This window comes from Phasianus colchicus, chromosome 3 (assembly GCF_987193195.1).
Source record: "Phasianus colchicus chromosome 3, bPhaCol1.hap1.1, whole genome shotgun sequence".
In the NCBI taxonomy this organism is placed as follows: Eukaryota; Metazoa; Chordata; class Aves; order Galliformes; family Phasianidae; genus Phasianus; species Phasianus colchicus.
This window is the reverse complement of record NC_143438.1, coordinates 28931089-28951107: the sequence shown is the minus strand read 5'-3', so window position 1 is coordinate 28951107 and position 20019 is coordinate 28931089. Positions and strand designations below refer to the sequence as shown.

The 20019-nt window shown below is 32.7% G+C and overlaps 1 protein-coding gene across 4 annotated transcripts in view; it reads right to left on the bottom strand.

Annotated features, from left to right (window-relative positions):
- The window catches only part of VSTM2A (V-set and transmembrane domain containing 2A), a 49105-nt gene that overhangs the window by 16014 nt on the left and 13072 nt on the right, over nt 1-20019 (bottom strand). The window contains exon 5 of one of the 4 annotated variants that reach the window (XM_031589450.2): nt 7572-7719. The exons of 1 other annotated variant lie outside the window; for it this stretch is intronic. In XM_031589450.2, coding sequence (XP_031445310.1) covers nt 7631-7719 — 89 coding nt within the window. In that variant the 3' untranslated portion in view covers nt 7572-7630. 2 more of the 4 variants (XM_031589451.2, XM_090137188.1) reach the window with 2 other exon arrangements.

The window sequence follows — 20019 nt, the reverse complement described above, 5'->3', positions numbered from 1 at the left end:
GAAAGCAATAAAGCTCAGCTGTAAGCTTAAGGTGGAATAGTATTCTTTAAGTCCACATGGACTTGAAGGAGGTAATTGTTGAGGTAACAAGTCTTTTTTATGCATTTATACTAGAAGTGTTAATCACAAATACAATATGCAAGAGAGATTCCTGAGTAATTATTTTCTCCAAAATTCTTTATTTTTCAGTATTCTATTCTTTATTTTTCCTGGGAGTTAGGTGCCTTAGAAAAGGAACAAGTTTTCAAGTTAGACAAATCCCATCCAGTGTCCAGAGCAGCATATATCTAACAGCATGTGCTGTGATATTAGATGAGATGTCTTAAATGTACCAGGCATCTACCATATCTAGAATCTAAACAATGCCAAATAATCCTGCCCATGTGCACAGTATCTTTGTGTATACACAGTAAGTCTTCTGGTTTGCAGGATTGTTGGTGTCATTGCATGCATTATTTCTGCTGCTGCAAATATATAATCAATTCTTTCAGAATTTATTTCCTTACTGGGTTAAGAACACTTACTGGAAAGTAAGACTTCAGTTTTGCTCCAACAGCTTTCTCCCACTGCCTTCTTTACCAGCATCTCATATCTGATTAGAATGATTTCCAGACAAGCATTTTCGTTTTTACCATTAAGACAAATAGCTCTTGAAACATACACAGCTGCAGGATGTAATAGGGTTGCTTCTTAAGCCTTTTTTTTTTTTTTTTTTTTTTTGCTATCTTGAGTGCTATGAACTTTTTAAAACAAACAAACAAAAAAAAAATGTGAAAGTCTACTATACTAATGAATATATTTAAACAGTCTTACTATTTTGGGGAAAACTTGCTTGAGTCTTGAGTCCTATAATAATTTTTTTTTTTTCTGCTACAAAACTAAAAACATTACTTTTTAAATTATAGATAATAACAGTTTTTCAATTTTTATCAATAAATATCCTTAGTGCTCTCAATAAAAAATGTACAGCAGGGATGGTGGAAGGGAAGCAGCGAGCAGTCTCTTCTGTGTTGTCATCGCTCATTTGCAAAAGGTTGACAAAATACATCCCTATTCAAAGCCTCAATTACAAGACTCTCTACACAGATATTACATATCTGTGTATAAGAATGGACCTGCATTGTCAACAGTGATCAGAAAAAAGGGTAGTAGCTATGGAAGAAATATCTTTGCATTTTGCTAGATAAACTGTATTTAATTTCATAGTGTGGGTAACTTTATTGCAAAGTTGATCTTTCAACATGATTTTTAATACCAGGGTTTAAGTTTAGCAGTTCCCATAAAAACACTAAATTGTTGGTTGATCTAGGGAAATGGAAGAAATTTTGCCTTCTATTTTCTGTCTCACACAGAGGAACTCAAAATCTGGGTGATTTAGCTAGGACCCCCACTTTTACTTCATTTTGTCTGTGCTTGATACTGTATCTACACAAATATAACATATAGCATGCCTGATTCACCAAATTAAAAACATTGAGGTCATTTGGTAAGCATGTTAACATTTATTTTTAGTAATGTATGAATTCTTTCTTGTCCATAATGGTGTACAAGTAATGTTTTTGAAACCTGGATCAGTATTGACTAACAATCAAAAGCTGAAGTGTATTGCAGGTTACATGAAAATTTGGCTTTTTTTTTTTTTTTTTTTTTTTTTAAGAAAAATAACTTAACTGCTGATTATTTGAAAGTCCACAGAATCATTTGGCATTGAAAATAGTCAGCAGCAATTAAATTAAATCACTATCAGAAGTAATAAAGACATCATCTTCTATTCTTAATATATACACTGATTTCATATATAGTATATATAACTGCTTAAAAATCTAAAAGACATAATTTAAAAGGTCATTTATATAAATCTTTTTTGTAAGGAATGCTTCAAACTTAGCTTCTTCAAAGATTTATATAAAACAGTTTATTTTAAGAAGCTAATCATCAAAACTAATCTTCTCTCTTGTTTTTCAAGTCTATGGTACATAAAAAGAGGAAAGAAATTAATTGTCTATTATGTACATTTCAGATTCCTTACAAGCTGTCACTGTAAATAGCCTCGTATACACATAAAACCTCTTTCTGTGCTGTTTTGTAAATGTAAAGGAGCATTTTAATGAATAAAAATTTCATTGGCTTCCGTCTGAGGGTCCTCCATACTATGAGCATCATACAGCTGGATTTAAATGCATGCTATTTATAATAAGACTGTTAAGAATGGGATGCAAAAGAAAAAACAAAAAAACAAAAAAAACAAAAAAAACAAAAAAAAACTTGAAAAGAAATGTCCACCAAAAGCTATTTTGATTCAAGTGTTTGTTGTGTTTTGAAACTTTTGGAAAATCACCATTTTGCAATATTCTTCCAGACTTATTTATAACTTATTTATAACTTTATCTTTTGCCATTTCTTTTAAACTATGTAACAGTATGCAATAAATGCTGAACTGCAACTTTTTTTTTTTTTTTATTTCCAAACTCAAAGCAGTTTGCCAGTAGCAGTTACAGGGAAAACTACTGTATCTGTGAAATGTACAAAAGACTTCAGTCTTTAGCTGTGACAATTATTTGACAACATAAACAAATTTCTCTTTTGCTCCTTCTCCATAAACCTAACAGCAGAGATATTTTGGGATGATAGTCCACTGTAAAAAATTAGCTTGATAAATTAAAAGATTTTATTTTTTCAGCTTTTTAATACCAAAGAAAGCATCATTTTGTCCTCTATAACCTTGCAAGAACTGAGTAATCAGAAACAAATTACTGATGTGGTTTTTAGACTGATGTGCTGGCAAGAAAAGTACAAAAAGGAGAAAATGAAACAAGATTTCAGTTACAGTTGGTCCTCAAGAAAGCATAACTTTTCTCCTTCTTTTAAAGTAATTCAGTCAGTTGGTTATGTTACGGACAAATTTAGCCTTTTTCTTTGCTATTGTTTTCCTCTATTGTTTAGATGAAAAGCAGAACTATATATAATCTATCAACTACATTAATGTATGTGCAAATTTTATGACTGTGAAATCAAATAAAACAATATTGAGGAAGCTCAGAACAAAAGCTATCTATAATAACTTGCATTAAGCAATTTACTTTGTGCTTAGTATTGTTTAGATAAGCTAATCATGGAAGATTAACCTTTAAATATTTATATTCTAAAGTACATTGATCTCATTCTTGGTTCTTAATGCTTTTAGCTCTGTAAACAACATTTGACATTTGCCAATAGTAATGTCAGGGACAAATGTCCCCCATCTTACAGGTAATAAAGATTGGAATAGTTTTCTGTGCTTTTTTTTTTTTTTTTTTTTTTTTTGAGAACATGGTGAGAATTGGTAGCAATGCAGTCTAACTTTTGTTTTTAGTGGTGAATTAAATGATAACATTACTGTAGAAATCATTACTTGGGAAAGAAATGCTTAACATTGAAAAGTATTAGGTAACCAGTAAGACTGATTTTTAAGCAATGGCCACTACTCTATTTTATTTAAAAGAAACAAAAACACTTTAAGGAATTAACGTAAGAAAAAACAGTTCTCAGATGTTTTCTTACCCTGAATCACAGAGGCACTCGATTACATACGGAACTCCAAGAAGTTCTATTGTTATTGCTGTGGTGCCTCTAATGTTTATACATACTTCCAATATTTGTCTTTGTGTATGCTCTAATCTAAGTATTCAACACTGAAAATTAAACAAATAACAACAATTCAGGATAGATTCAATGTTTACCATTCAAGTTTTCCAGTACCTTTCTTAACACAGTCTGAGTCAGTCCTAACTCAGATTGTCTTTTTTTTTTTTTTTTTTTTTTTTACCTATGGGCTGCCCAATCATCCTGCTCAATAAATTTATTTGAAGAATCTAGAAGAGACCATTAAGAATGGAAGTTTTAAACATATTAGTCAACAAATAGCAGACATGAAGTTCCAGAGTTCAGAAGAAAATTGATAATCACTGAACCAGAGGAGAATTTACAGAACAGGTTTTGTAGCAATACTAAACTTTATTAGTATTACAGAAGTGCTAGAGATTTTTGTAAGTGTAATACAAAAGTTAGATGAAACACTAGAACACTGATTATGTGAAATGGAGCTGGAATACGTTTCTTTCAGTTTCACAAAATATAACAGTTCAACATGTGTTCCGTGTTTAGATGGCATATTCCTTGAAATACAAAAACATTTCATACTCACCCATGCTTACTCTTCTACTAAAAACAAAAACTGTTGGAAAAATCTGAAGAAAGTCACATACAGGGTGAGGTCTTGAGGACACCAAGAAACAAGCATGAATAAAGTAAATGACTCTTCAAAAATAGATTTTTTATTTCTTTCTTTATTCGTTCGTTTGTTTGTTTATTTTGTAGAAAGATTAAGGACATTGGCTTTTGAAAGATATATCTACCACTAAATATAAGTTGATGATTTCAAGTACCTTACTCAGTGGAACTTTTAAGTATTTATTTTTTGTTAGTGTTAAGCCCAAAATGGAACTGGAGCCAATGTAGAAAATGGTATTTGTTCTATTACTACATCAAATATTCCTAACAAAAGCTGTATGTAGAAGAGAGGATGCTGTGGCTTAACTTCTTTTTTGAGAATTCCTTCTTACTAAAGGCTGATTCCTAACTTGAAGGACAATGCTTAAGCAGCAACAGAAAAATTTAAAATACTATTGTTACTTTTGTTAGGAGCTGATGCTGTGACATCTGCAGAGTTTGACAGAAGCTACAAAGCCAATGTCTATATCTGCAACCAGAAAGACAGGACTTGTCTAATTTGGAAAAAGAAAACTAGTATTTTCCCTTAGTATCTCATGCAAGATTCAAAGGCCTTTTGAAAGTCCCACTGATTTTCCCTCATTCTTCTCTTTATCTATTTTTATGCTGACACCTGAAGAAAAATAGCAAGATCAAAGTATGGCACTTACCCTGGTAATGTCTTCTAAATTGTTATACCACACCAATCTGAGCAATTTAGAATCCTGTTTTTAATTTCAATTGGTTCTTTTGGCTCATTTTCTAGCACATGGCAATTTATATCTAGCATTAACCAAAACACAGTATCAAGTTAACATAATCAGAGGCTAACTTTAATAATGTGTGGCTAAACTACTTATGAAAAATGTCATTTATAAAGCTGTTTTTGTCACTCAGCGTTGTCTATATGAATATGTGCATAACAGAATATTCATACAATATATAAAATTTTATTTATACAAAATATATATGATATTAAGCATTTGTTTGCTATTGAGATTGGTGGAAACTTATGTTTCCAAACTCCACATGGGAGATTCTCAGAGCATAGATATCTACTGCACAGGGAAAATATGATCTTACACAGTTCTGAAAGTTTGGTTCAGAACTTGATGTATTCAGAGAAAGAAACTTCAATCAGCTTTAACCTTTTTTTTTTTTTTTTTCCTTTTTGTCTTTAATCCAAATTTTTGAACAGGGACTCATTCAGCTTTATCAGCAGGTTAATAAACTGTTATTAAAATGAGGAAGACTTACTGAATACACAATATTCCTAATGAATCATGAGTTCTGTGTTGAAATAAAAGAACTTTGACCCTTTCCTTCTTCTAGCAGTTATTCCATTTTGTGTCTATTTGTTCATACTTTTAGTCTCTATCAATGCTAAGATTTTTTCTAAAACTGATAACTGACTATTCTGTCAAGCTTATAGTACTGAAGACATGGTGAAGGTAAGTTAGATCTGCACAGGTATGTTACCCTCTTGCAAAGCATCAGTGTGTTACTCTTTGATTCTGCATTATACTTAGTTGCTTCTTTTTCTCCTATGAAATTAATGGGGAAGACTTACGAATGTGTAAGAATGGGTCTTTATGGACATTTTGAAATAAAATGTTAGGACTTTAAACCACAGACTGGTGAGATATTAAACATAATTTTTACTTTCTCTTTTTTTTTACTTCAAAAACTGGAGAAATCACACAGCTGACCACTTTGCAGCTACTTAACGCTGTTGTAAACAGATCATAATAAGCACATGGTGTACATGATTGTCTGGGCTGATAAATGGCAGTGTCTGGATTGTTCAGCATCAGTGGAAGGAGGAAACAAGAAAAAAAAAAATCCTTCCTGATTGCAGCTGCAAATGAAAGCAATTTTTCTTTCCTGCATTAATGAATGCAATTCATGTAATGCATATTGCTACAGTCAACAGCAAAATTTTCATGTTCAGTTCACAGACATAAAGTATTTTAATTAAGAATATCAATGAGCAATGACAATTCACTTCCAGAAAAAGCAAAGAAAGATGACTCTTTGGCCATGTAGAAGGAGTTCTGTGAATACAGTTTATCAGTGTAATATATTCACTTTCCTAACAGTCTTTGATGAAAGAATATCCTTTAAGCCATATTATGTTTTATTTTTCTGTTTTCCTTTTCTAACCTTACTTTACATGCAGTATTTCACATTAAGCCTGCATTTTACAGTCTCTAGTGATAAAATCACTTCATCTGCTATAAACATCACAAATTAAAATAGCTTTCAGCAACTGAAATCCAGTACAACGTACACAAAACTAAAGTAATTCATTGTCTAGAGACCATAACAAATTTTAATGTGCATTTACAGAGTAAACAGAGGGTTGAAAGGTGTCAAACCAATGGAAGTGAAGGCAGGTATTACAAAATCCGCACAGTACAGAATTACAAATTAAAAAGAGATGGATTGTCAAAAAGAAAAAAAAAAAAGAGAGAGAGACAGAAAGAAAGAAAGATGTTTGTTGGTGGCACATCATACAGATAATATTAAAAACTGGCTTGCATGAGGACCAAAGTATATCTACTTGGAAGTTATATCACACAGACTGTAAGCAATTTACAGAATTTAAGTTAGTTTTGCATATACAGGAGTTGCAAAATAAGAGAAAACACATTGAAATACAGAACACACACAAAAAAGAAACATGTATATATATAAACCTCCACGCAGTCATCAGGGGTTGGCCTAAGTCAGCAATTGTCACTGTTGAACAAGAAACATACAAAAAAAAAAAAAAAAAAAAAAAAAAAAAAAAGAAGAACAACAACAATAACAACGAACTATTGTCATTGGTTTTCAAAAAAAAAAAAGTCCTCTGCTCTGCTTAGCTGCTCTGCAGAATTTCTTTTCTGCTTACTACTCCTCATGCTGGGGGCGGAGGGGGGGGGGGAAGAAAGAAAGAAAGAAAAGAAAGAAAGAAAAAATAAACACACTTTTTGGCAAAGTTTGTGGGATGGGTTTGGGGGTTGATGTTGAATCATTATGCTTCATCTCAATATTTGGCCTCTGTTTGCTTCTAAGCTTGAACAATTCTTTTAGCGTAGGAAGCCAAATGTCATCCATGGTTAATTCTACAACACTGATGACTCGCAGACCAACCCCCGAGAAGTCAAGGATGAGGCTTTTCCTTGCCGGAAGAGAAGGAAACTAGGTCTTGCTGTTATGAAACATTTGATTATAACACACCAGTTCTCTTCAAATAAAAGATCAGTGATATGCCAAAGAAAATAAGATATATCAAGAAAATGTGGTATCCTCTTCCTTTTATAATATTTATTTACTTATTTATTTGTTTAGTATTTTTGTTTGTACTTCCTGAAGAAGGTGCTCCTTGTGTAGAGATTTAGAGTACATTGGGTGCAGAGTGGTGGCTGGAGGTTAGGGTCAACTTTGCTGTCCGCTCCGTGGATTTTACAGGCGATTTGCTCTTTGCTTTAAGAAGAGAAAGTGATATTGGAAAAAGTCAGCACTTTTAGATTAAAGCAAAGCACCCTTCACAAAGCCACAAACAAGAAGCAGGACAGAAAGTCCATGGCTTGTAGCTATCCTCGCACCTGCGGAAGAAGTTATAAGATATTCGCTCATCTTGCAGATTTCCAATGCTCCTTATAAGGCTGTTTTAAACATACACATTTATATATTTAATTAGCTCGCCAGGTTGGCTCTGGTGCCCATGAATGTCTTGGCATGCACTGCAAATAACAACACATACAAGTATTTCAGTCCCAGGAGGTTTTCTGCTTTGTTTTGCTTTTGTTTCTTGTTTTTTTTTTTTTTTTTTTTTTTTTTTTTTGCTGTTTTTTTGTTTGTTTTTTTATTAAAAAAAAAAAACAACAAAAAACAACAACAACAATGTTATTAAGTGAAACAATACCAAGAGGAACAAATTCAAACACTTTCAACTTCAGAGCATTCTTTATAAAATCGTTTCCAGCATCACATCATTGCCTTGTAACAAAAGGAATTATCTACTAGCTACAGAGTATTCCCTTGTAAAATAGAAGAGATACTGGCAAACGACTGTGTTATTTATAAGGGAGAGAAAATGCTAAAATGTTTGAAGTGCTTATTTTGAGCATGAATATTTTCCCTGGCTATATATATTTTCAAAGAAAGCTATAAAAACAATGATGTATATTATTTTTCTAAATATGGCTTTATATTTTAAGCTTTTTACCAAAATAAAAACAAAACAAAACAAAAATACAGTCAGAGCTACTCTAATTGAAATGTTGTCACACCAAGGACATGAATACTTAGACGTCTTGCATACTAAGTCTCAGTGCTTAATAATGCTCTATTATGAAAATTAGATTTAGAATTTGAAATACATTACTTGAGTAAATATCGTGCATTTAGTTTGATTATGCCATATATATGTCATAACAGATTAATACATGATTAATAAATTCATTGCTCTGTTGAAAAGGATGAATGTTATTAATGGTTACAGGCATCAATTCCATAAAAAAGTACTAATAGTGTTATGATAGTGTTATAAGCAGTCTATAATACTGTTGGACATTAAATAATTGTTTATTATTAGAAAATATATTAATCATGTATGAGTTACTTTTGTAAAGAACTGAATATTAAATTGAATACCAAATTCCTTTGCAGCCCTAAAAAGCACTTATATCTTCTCAATAAGAACATGTACAACAAAAGACAATGAATTCAAGGCAAATGCTTTTTTTTAAAAAAAGGTTTTCAGACTTTTTTTTACACAATACTTCTCTATATCTGCTAACGTTTATAAGTGTAGGACTATGTATTTGGTTTCTACTTTAGTAAATTTTTCCTATGGGGGACTAAGCTCAATCCCAGATCTCTCAACACAGCTTGCTTTTGTAAATACACACTAAATACACAATGGGAGATATTGCACATATAGTAGTTGTCACAGTAGACTTCTTCTCTGAGTGAATTCCCTACTGCATGTAGACAAAAGCAGGAAGCATGCTTGCTTCTTACTCATCTAACAATGCAAACCTTCTTGTGCTGCAGTAGTTTGCTGGCCTCCTCAAAACATTAGTTTTCTATTAGGAAAAAGCAAGAAACCTACTAAAAGTTCCTCCTGTGGGTTGCTCTTATGCAGGTAGTATTTATGTACTGGTACACAAGTTTTGAGTTTTATTTCAAGTTTGGATTTTATTGTGGCATGTCTTTATTCTGCCTTTTATTTAAGGTGTAAAATATGTCATCTGACACATATCCTAAAGGCTTTTCTTTCCCTAAGTATGTTAGCAGAACATAGTTACAGAATCTTTTTTAGTGTAAGATGGTTTCACATCATACTGAATTATTTTCATTCATTACACTGGCATTCAAATATCTTTTTGATTGAATTAGAGAAATACACTGCTTAAGACAATACCAATGCATCTCCAAGGCAATGGAGACACATTTATTCTACACAAAACATATACAATGCAAATGAGGACAAATACAAGAGTCTCATGGATATTTTTTTAGGATTTTTAAAAACAGTGGTATTATAATTTCAGAATTTTAAAGCTGTAATGTAGTGTGGAAGATAGAAACATACAGTACAAAACAGACTTGTACTATTTCACGGGGGGAAAGCAACACCATTATATTTACATTTACAAGGAAAACATTCATTGTTTTTTGTTTTGTTTTCCTTTTTTTTTTTTTTTTTTTTTCCCAGTACAACAATCAGTAAAATCTCAAATTAGGGGTCAAATATTGCAGACACATTATAAACTTTTATATATATATATATATTATATATTGTTCAATCATTGCATAAATCACAAAACTCTCCACAAACTGTATCATATTCTACATGTATGTTCTTCTGTAAACAAGTTTGTTTTTCTTTATATTGGAAAGAATTTAGCTTAGAGTACACACAGAAAGTGCAAGATAAATACAGGTCACATGAGAAAATGTTGGTGTTATACTAACATTAATTCAGCTTCTAAGTGAAGAAAGAAGTTAAGACTGCTGAAAAACAGTTTAGACATATCTTAAACTGTGTCCTTTTTATGGCTTCGGGAACTGGTTGTTACATCCTGATGTCACAGCAGAACAGAATTTAATGGTTTAGTAGTATCCAAAATGCTGTCAAGTCCAAACTAATACATATTAGTAGCTTATCACCCTCAGTGAAATTGATTTGTAATCTCCAGTGACAAATAAGATTGCTAGGTACACTCTCATTTTTTCAGCGATGCTTTATGGAATGCAACTGGCTTTAAAAATCATAGAATCATAGAAACATAGAAATATTAAGATTGGAAAAGTCCTCTAAGATCATACACAGGTTTGATTTTTTTTTTTTTTTTTTTTTTTCCCAGAGATGCACAAAATAGTTTAATTGGTTCTCTTATGAACACAAGAAACTCTTTAGATTCTGGGAGGTTGGAGGTTCTAAATGTAGAATATTAATATAGCAAAACTCAAAGCAGCCTTTCTAGAATTATTCCTTTTTTTTTTTTTTTTTGTCAGTCACACTAGTTCATATTCTATTACTCTGCTTTCCATCTTGATAGAGTAAAAAGAAATAGAAAGTTCTTGCAAATCCAAAAGTCTTAAGGTGGTTGAATCAGAGATTTTATTGCACTATTTTAAATGTAAGTCATAAGAAAATTGAAGATTGAAATCCATATGTCAAAAAACACAGAGTATTCAAACTTTGACTTTTCATACAGATCTGCTTTTGGTATACATTTCTGACTGGAAACCAAATAGTATCACTGAAAGTGTGAGCACAATAATATAAGTAAAACACTATAGATCTAGTTGTGGATTTTCTTAATCAATTACTCATTTCCATGTAATTTATAACATTATTTTCTAATTAACATAATGAGAAATAAAAGAGCATTGGGCAAAGCTGGACTATAATTATGTTACCCCCAAAGACAATAATTTGGAAGAATAATGGTGGTAAGTATGCATATTTTATTTCTACATTGTTACCTAAGTTCTGCTTGATGTGTGAGTCAAGGTTACCCACGTTTTGGCCTACCAATCACTGTGATTCTTGTGAGAAATGTATCCGCCTGTGTTTTTGTTTTGTTTTGTTTTGTTTTGTTTTGTTTCGTTGTCTGCCACTGACACACATAAAAAAGAGCAAATGTATATGAAATATTTAGCTTATTCTAAGTCTGTTTTGCCAAAGGCAAATAATAATGAGATAAGGTTCTGTGCAACATTACGAAACAGTGATTTGTGACATTAAATTATGTGGAACTATGGTTTCACATAATTTATTTTTATATTATTGGGTTAATTTCTATATTTTTAGGTTTTATTGACATAAATGCCTGGAAAACAGAAAAGAGAACAATTGCAATTGATAATTGCGATCTGACTGTTTAAAATAATAAATTTATTTGCCACAAACACTTCATGGCTCATAGTATACAGCTCAAGGTTTTAAGCAACAGTTTTGACCTGCTAATGAAATTAATTTTAGAGTGTAGTATTATAAAATGTTGTGAATTAGAAGAAGTTATAAATTGTTATTTATCCCTACCTGATCAAAAAGCTGGTTCCTCACCACAGATCTGAATAACTACAATGCTTTTCTTTCACTAGGATACTGATCAGAAAAAAACTTGTGTAAAAATACATCGGATTTAAAGACCCAAGCAGAGAAAAGCTAATGCTGGTTTCATGATTTTGCCCATTTATTTTTCACAGCTGGAAAAACAGACAAACAAAAAACAAACAAACAAACAAGCAAACAAAAAACCCCTCCAATTTGTAAACTTAGCAGTTAGTTCAGATTCTAAGCTTTAGAATTCCTTGTTTATAACAGCACATTGCACAGTTTACCACATTAGATCTCTCACACTTTCCATTTGTAAAGCTGGAAATTTAGCAAGTTTAGCATTCCTTGTGCTTGATAAGATCTGTAAAATCATAAGGATGAAATAGCGTACTGCATTCCAATCCTCAACATTTAATGCCTCTGATGACTAGACTCTCTTATTTTTGCTTAAAACTAGCAAATTATCGTCATATAAATAACAGAGTGGATCTATGTGAATTTGTCAGCACTGCTTCAATGTCTTACTAAACATGTAAGTTCAATGAGGATATCCTTCAGTTACTTTCAATGAATAAGCCACTGATCACAAGGTAAGATAAACTCTCGAGTAGTATCTTGGTTTCATGCTGAGCAGTGCCTGAAAAGTACAGCCAGTTACACAAAAGTCCACCCTAGATTCTTTATATGTATTACGTAATGCTAAACTAACTCTGCCTATATAGTTGCCCTTTCTTTACCTATGTTCAATACCAGATAATTTTTTTCAACTACTGTTTTCTGAAATCATGCAGATGTTAAAACAGCTATTTTATTTTTTTATTTTAGTTTTTTATTTTTTGGGGGGAATTTATGCTGACATCCTCCATTTTGAAGTGCTTGCTTTGCTGTTTTGTAACACTCAAGTTTATATTCTGTTAAATTTGAAACAGCCTTTTTGTTAGCCCCTGTTCAAGCAGCTTGAAATCATAATTTTCTATGATTTCCATGTAAAATAAGTAAAAGTTCATGAAACATCTGCCTTAATTTTGTTGGGAAAGTTCATGAGTCATTATATTTATTGGAAGGCATTTGCATTTTTATGTCCAAAATTATTAGTGAAACCATGTATGGTTGGTTTTATTGGAAATTTTATATGAAAGTGTCTCATATAGGTTTGAAATAAATAGATTCTTCCTCTCTGGCTTACCAATTGATACATTTTTGTTCTTTTGAACTGCAGAAATCCCAGTTACCTATAGCTTTTTTGTATGACTGGCATGTATACTCACACTGGGGAAGAAAATTTCCCTTCAACAAATGTAAGGTATTCTTCCTTCCTCAAAGGAATTAGTCTTTGTATTTATTTCGAGGATCAGTCATTTGTGTTTGATTTTGGGGAACCAAATGCTAGCAGAACAATGGCAGGCATTACATTGAAGTCTCCTCAAACAGTAGATACTTCTATTTAGTCTTCTAGTCCATCTTTCTCCATTGGCTGTACAGTAATCAGATTTCTGCTAATTCAAATAATGTGAATTGCCCATCATCCAGTTAAATGTGAATGCACAATATAGGGCAAATAGATCCACCTTATATGCCAGAAGAAAAATTGTGAAAGTTTCTTGCATTTTGGAAGAAAATTACTGCTTCTAACCAGTGGTAATGTAGAAATTAATATGAATTTTGAATAGGATGGTAATTTATGAAAGGTTATGTATTGGTGCAAATTTAGAATAGGCGATGTATTAAATTTCCATGAAGTCTATTTACTTAGACTTTACATCCAATGTGTAGCTTCACTGATTTGCATATCAGTTTTTATGCCTGTGACACCCAGAAAACAAATGAGGAAGAGGGATAGGCTCCTAGATGGATGGCTATTCCTAAGCTTTCTCTATGTTAAGGCACCCAGGCAAACAGAGGTATTTGGTGCTGTTATAGGTCAAAGGAAAATGACAACTTTCCATCTCTGAGCAGGGCAGAGATTTATGTCACAATAACTCCAGCAGCTCTTTCTGGCCTGGCACATATCAGTCTTGAACTGACTTATAACTATGCCTACAGACATGTTCAAATGCAAACTGGAGATAGAAATCCTTGGGAGAAGAAAAATCTTGAGAGACTTCATATGTTGGTAGCATGTCACAAAATGATACTTGGCTTCAGGGAGTCGTCCAGAACTAGTCATAATAAATCTATGGAGAGGCAAAAGATATCAATATGATGAAAGAAAAATGGATGAATAGAACTTGAATGGACTCTGCAATTTCACAGTGTCAGGATGGATAGTAGTGGAATTACTAGCACACTGACATGAACATATGTCAGACTGACAAGGAATATGTTGACTCAAACAACTAGAGGACAAAACATAATAGGGACTAAACGACTCAAGTCAAAAGCTGTAAGGTTTATGAACCTTCACTCTGTGGAGGCAGAATGACAGACTGTTTAGCTTAACTTCCTCTTATAGACAGCATCTGTTTCCCCTTACAGCTGGAAAAAAACATCAGTATTAACTAAGGAGGAGGTGCATGACCAACAAAGACCCTTGTTGAAAGCTTCTGAATTGTCTAGACACAACTGGGTTGCTATCCTGAGGGCAGTCTCAGACCTAAAGTGATATAACCTAAAGTATATAACAATGAAAATGCACATTTCCCTTCACCCACGGAGAAAGATATGAGACTCAAGACAACATGTGACCCGAGGAAGTGGTGAAATCTCTCTCTATATATTTCTCTCTTCTCTTTTTCTTGATCTTTTACTAATTTCTCTTTATTTTCCATTAACTAAATATGCTTTAGAGTAGTTGATAAGGAAATAATACATACGTCAATACTCTTATCCATAATGCTTACGAATTGTTGTTAGAAAGTTGTCTTATTTTGTCTCAAAGTGGTTGATTAATTGTTCTTAGAAGGATCAATAAACTGTCTTGCATTGTTCCTTTCAGCATCTGTCTGACTCCATCATTCCTGCAAAACCTGTCTAGTGCTCTATCCAGGAGATTTCACCTTCCTCCCAGTCCACTGAGTGAGATGAGGCAACATATTTCAGATTTTACATCTAGGGCTGCTTTCTACACCTCTCCTTATATCAATCCATACCTAAGGTAAAATTTATGCTGTTTTTCCTCTACAGCATATCTGAAGGTTTTGGTTTTCTTTTTAGTTCTTCAAGGAATGCTTTGGTCATTTTTTTTTTTTCTTTAATTCTTCACTAGAACAAGGATTCCTAACTGGGATATCATTCACTGTGAAGTTAAAATCAACACTAATATTCAAAAAATGTAAGATGTAATAGAAATAATTGGAATTATCTGACCGAGTCATTCCTTTACTTTGAAAAGGCAGTAGAAGCGGGGTAAGATCCCTAAACATATAGCTGAATTGGATGGCAATCAACATTGGTAGATTTTCATACTGTTCTGATGAGAACAGGGAAAAATCACTGCTAGATTTGAATCCATCTTTTTTTCATAAAAATAAACTGCATGATGTTATTGACTTTGCTCTCTCTTATCTCCTTCATCTTCAAATTCACTATTATCATTTCCATCAGTTCATTTCATTCTGCATTAATAATATAGCTTTATTTAAATTGTATTAATATGTGGTTTTGAAGAAAAAAGTATTTTGCACACTAGCATGCTAGAAAATCCTGACACAGTTATGCATTGGCTTCACGAGTTTCATTCATGTCTATAGAAGTGTTCATATGTACGGAAACTTAGTGAGTCCGCAAGTGAGCTTAGATATCTAGGCAGATTATATCATCAAAAATTCAGTTTCTGAATTTTCAATTTTCCTGGCATTTTCATCTGCTATTCCTGTAAATATCTTAGAATACGTCAATAAATTTGATATGCATTTCAGAAAGTAGAAGTAAATTAAATACTTCATTCAGTAAAATGAATCACAGAATCATAAAATTTCTTAGGTTGGAAGATCATCTATTTAATATCCTTCTGCTGATGGCAGGGTTGTCACCTACTAGATCAAGTTGCCCAGGTGAATGAAGTGGAAATTAATTGTCTCTCACATACAGAGTATACACAGAGAAGAGTGTGTCAGAGTCAAAAGGATTTTTGAACTTAAGACATACTGCTATAAGCTTAAGATATGTTCAGGTGTATATTCCTTCATGTAGCAACTTAAACATCTTTCAGTGCTCCGCTACCTCACGTTTCATGTCTGCAGCCAAGGATATAAAGAGTACTTGATCCATACCTAAGGTAAAATTTATGCTATTTTTCCTCTACAGCATATCTGAGGGCTTTGGTTTTCTTTTTAGTTCTTCAAGGAATGCTTTGGTCTTTTTTTTTTTTTTTTCTTTAGTTCTTCACTAGAACCAGGATTCCTTGATGTTTTTGAATTATTTAGAGGCAGTGCAAATATAACTAATAACTATTCTAATCACTAGATAATTACTATGTTGTTAAAGATTTTTTTGTAATGATAGTCAAACTTCCATGAGTATCTTCCTGTTTTTAGGTGAATTGCCTTCTCTGTATCTAGGGCTCTCAGTTACAAATGTTCAGGTATCAGCCATTTGTAGCGAGATTCTACTTTTCTTCCTCCATATGCTTAGTGTCTGAGCCCGATATGACTTTTTTTTCTTCACATTGACTGGCACTTCACATGTAATACATTGACTTCAACTGCTTCTATTACAGTGAAGTAATACTTCTATGGAAAGGGGTTGCTAAGAGAGGTGCTTTCATATAATTGATGAAACATCAATGTCAGCTATTTAAATGAAGCTAGTGAAAGAAGTGAATCAATATGCAATCCTTATTGCAACAAGTAAAAGATGTGGGGGGTAGGGGTTGAGTAATCTTAAGCAAACATGGGCTGTCATTTGGTAAAGTTTTTTTTTTTTTTTTTTGCAAACCACTAGCAGCATGCTTTACGACTACTCTTATCAGTGCTTGGCACCTTTCCCTTTCATCCTATTCCTGAAAACCATGGATATAAAATGTCTTAGGCATTTTTTTAATGCATGACATATGTAAACCGATGCATTTCTATTTGTCTGTGTGAATGGTTGATTCCACAGTAAATGACCATCCTTGTGAGTCACCTATGGTATCCCATCCTCATCACTTTACCTGCATATGGTTATGTCCCACTTACATAAAGGTGGGAAATTTGTCTGTTAATTAAAATTCTTGAACTGACTCTTGTTAGCAGCCACTTTCTACTATTTCAGATAAACACAGCTCTAGCATAAAATGTGGAGCATTTTCTTAATATACACAAATATGAGGATATTTGACATTTTTTGTATTGTTTTTAAACTGACGAGTCATTTCTGGAAGACACTGTAACATTGCTGTAAAAAGTAAGTTTTATTTGAAGAAAAATATAATTGAATTAATCTTTAATCTCCTGCTTTTTGTACTCTGTTCATCCTTTCATCTAAGATGATATTTAACATTACTCTTCAACAATGATGTCAAATGAAGAAAAACATACTAGAAGGGTTATTTTAACATGTAAGAAAAATTAATATTCTTCGTAAATATTTCATCATGATATATTTGATACCTTTGTTTGTCTTTCATGCACCTGGCACATTTTAGGTACGTCTGACATAGAGTCAACCTGATCTCTTTCTATTTATATCATTTATATAAGAACTATTTTCTTGGAACTCACCTGAGTTCCCTCGTCTCTACCAATCTGACTGGATGAATCTGTTTTCTTCTTTCTGATTCCTAGATTTTAAGTGTTTTGAGACAGGCACCATTCTTCTAATCCTTTGTTTGCCTGGTAGATAATGAAGTTCTAGAGAGTAGAACAGTTCCTTTAACAGAGGGTATCTCTGTCTGAAGACTGTGACTCACAAGCTCAAAATTATTTTAGCTGGAGCAGTTTAAGAAGTTAGCACCTCCATATCTTTACCTCCTCCTCTTATGGAAATTAAATCCCTTATAGTAGGAGTGACAGAAGCAAACCCCATGCCACCTCTTCATCTACCTCAGTTTAACAAACTAATGTTTTAGTTTATCATTTGTCATTGTCCAGTGATTTTGTTCAATATTCAATGCTGTGAATTAGGACAGCTGAGGATCTGACCTCTATTTCCTCCTGCTCTTCTGGTTTGGTGTAATAAATTCTGATTGGAGCAAGATGGAGACTTTGGAGTTGTAAAATTTAAAACTGTAAGAGCTAAATCAGAGGGTACAAGTAAAAGCCTTCAGTCTTGCAGTTTCTTTGATATAAATACAAAAATACTACAAAATGTTATAATCCCCACAGGCACAAAGCATTCATTTATAATTAGTATGGATCATTAGAATGCAGCTTAAAGGACTGTGCATTATTAATTTCATCTTCACACTTTAAACTACTGATTTTCTTTTAACATTTATTTCAAGTTGTTTTAACTTTCTCATCATAGTTGTGAGGTGTGGATTCAGTCATAAATGCTAAATGTCATTACTCGTTCAAAGATTTTTCAGGTATAAAGTGATCACTGATCAGTGCATTTAGTATACTTGTGAAGAATTAAACCAAACACAAAACAAGTATTCGAGATGTTATTTTGACGGAGCTTCAGACAGGCATGATGTTCTGTAACTATATTTTCAAACAGAATTATAGTGTATATATATATATATATATATATATATATATATATATATATATATATTTATATATATATATATAGTATATATATTATAGTATATATATTATAGTATATATATATATAATTATTCTAATTAAGAGATTTTAACGGTCTGGATGTTTAGCTTACTCTGAGATCTACTACTAGTTTGTGGCTTTATTTCAATTTTTTTTCTTGTTCTTGGCCTTATATCTCTTAGTTGTACAAGAGGAAGTAGAGAAGATGGATACACCATAGCACTAAAGTCATGTTTCATAGGAGACATCCTCCTCTTTCTCTTCCTCATTTAGATATAGAGTCTATAAACAAAGGGCTAGGAATGTTGGCAGTGACTGATATTCTTCTATTCTTTTCATAACATTAGGCAATTTTGTTCCAAAAAAACAGGATCTGTCATTAGATAGGGGAACAAACTTCACTGAGGTCGATCTAGCTGAACAACCCACACAGGCAGGATAGTGAATTGCACTGCCAAAAAGCATCACAACAATTCCCTTAAGGTATTGGATAAGGATAAAGTAAAATGCAGAGACTTATCTTCACAAGGCCAGAAATCTTCATCAGCTGCTCTTCAAAAGGCATCCAACTTTATCATCGGCAGTGTAGGATTAATTAATTATTACTGTGGCTATAAAGAACATTATGTATCTAGAATATTTTTAAAGCTCATGAACTGTTTAATCAGACTGAAGATTCTTCTAATAAGATAACACTGAGTGCTGAGTTTTCTACCTAGTCTGCGTTTCAAAGGTTTCAAAGAAAAAGTCTAGAAAAAAAAAAAATGATCAAAGTTAAGGAAAAAAAAAAGGCAACCATCAAGCACTTTCTCTTCTTGAATCCTTATGAGTTGAGAAACCACAGTTTTCATGTATTTTCATACAATTCGTTGCACTCTCAGACAGCTATCTTGAACTTCTTTAGGTAGTAGAAGCTGTACAAAGCTTGAATTTTTCTTATATGTTACTCTCACATTATGAGTGGGGGAGAACTCATCCTCATTCTTACACTGGACCCAATTTATTTCTATTGTAAATGAAAGCTGTTCTTTTGGCTTAAGAAAAGTTGTACCCACTCTAACAAGCATCAAATCCTAGCCATTATTTTAAACTGTAAATGATGCAAAGGATTTTCATAATGTATGAAGCAGTGCATCATATGCAGTTTCCTGTTTCTCATTTGAAAAAAAGCAAAAATGTCCCTTCGCTTTGTTGTGTATGTGTCAAGTAATAAACGAGCTGTGCTCTGAAGCAAGGAAATCCCATCACTTATTTCAAGAACAGGCCCTGTCACATATGCTGCAATCTCTGATGACCCAGCGCAAGCTGCCTGATTGTGTAGCACTGAAAAGCAATTTGAGTTAACAGACAAGCAACTCATAAACAACCTCTTTTTTTCTTCCTTTTTCCTTTTTTATTCTCTCTCTCTTTATTAACCATGTGGTGCATCTGCAATCTTTTATGCAATTAATTACCAAAGAAAGTAATATAATACGTGCAGTACAGAATGACTTTGCAGTTGTTCTGCTACTCTGGATACTCCTATGGGATCCCCCACCAATTTTGTTTAAAAGGTAATGTGAGTCTGAAAGGTTA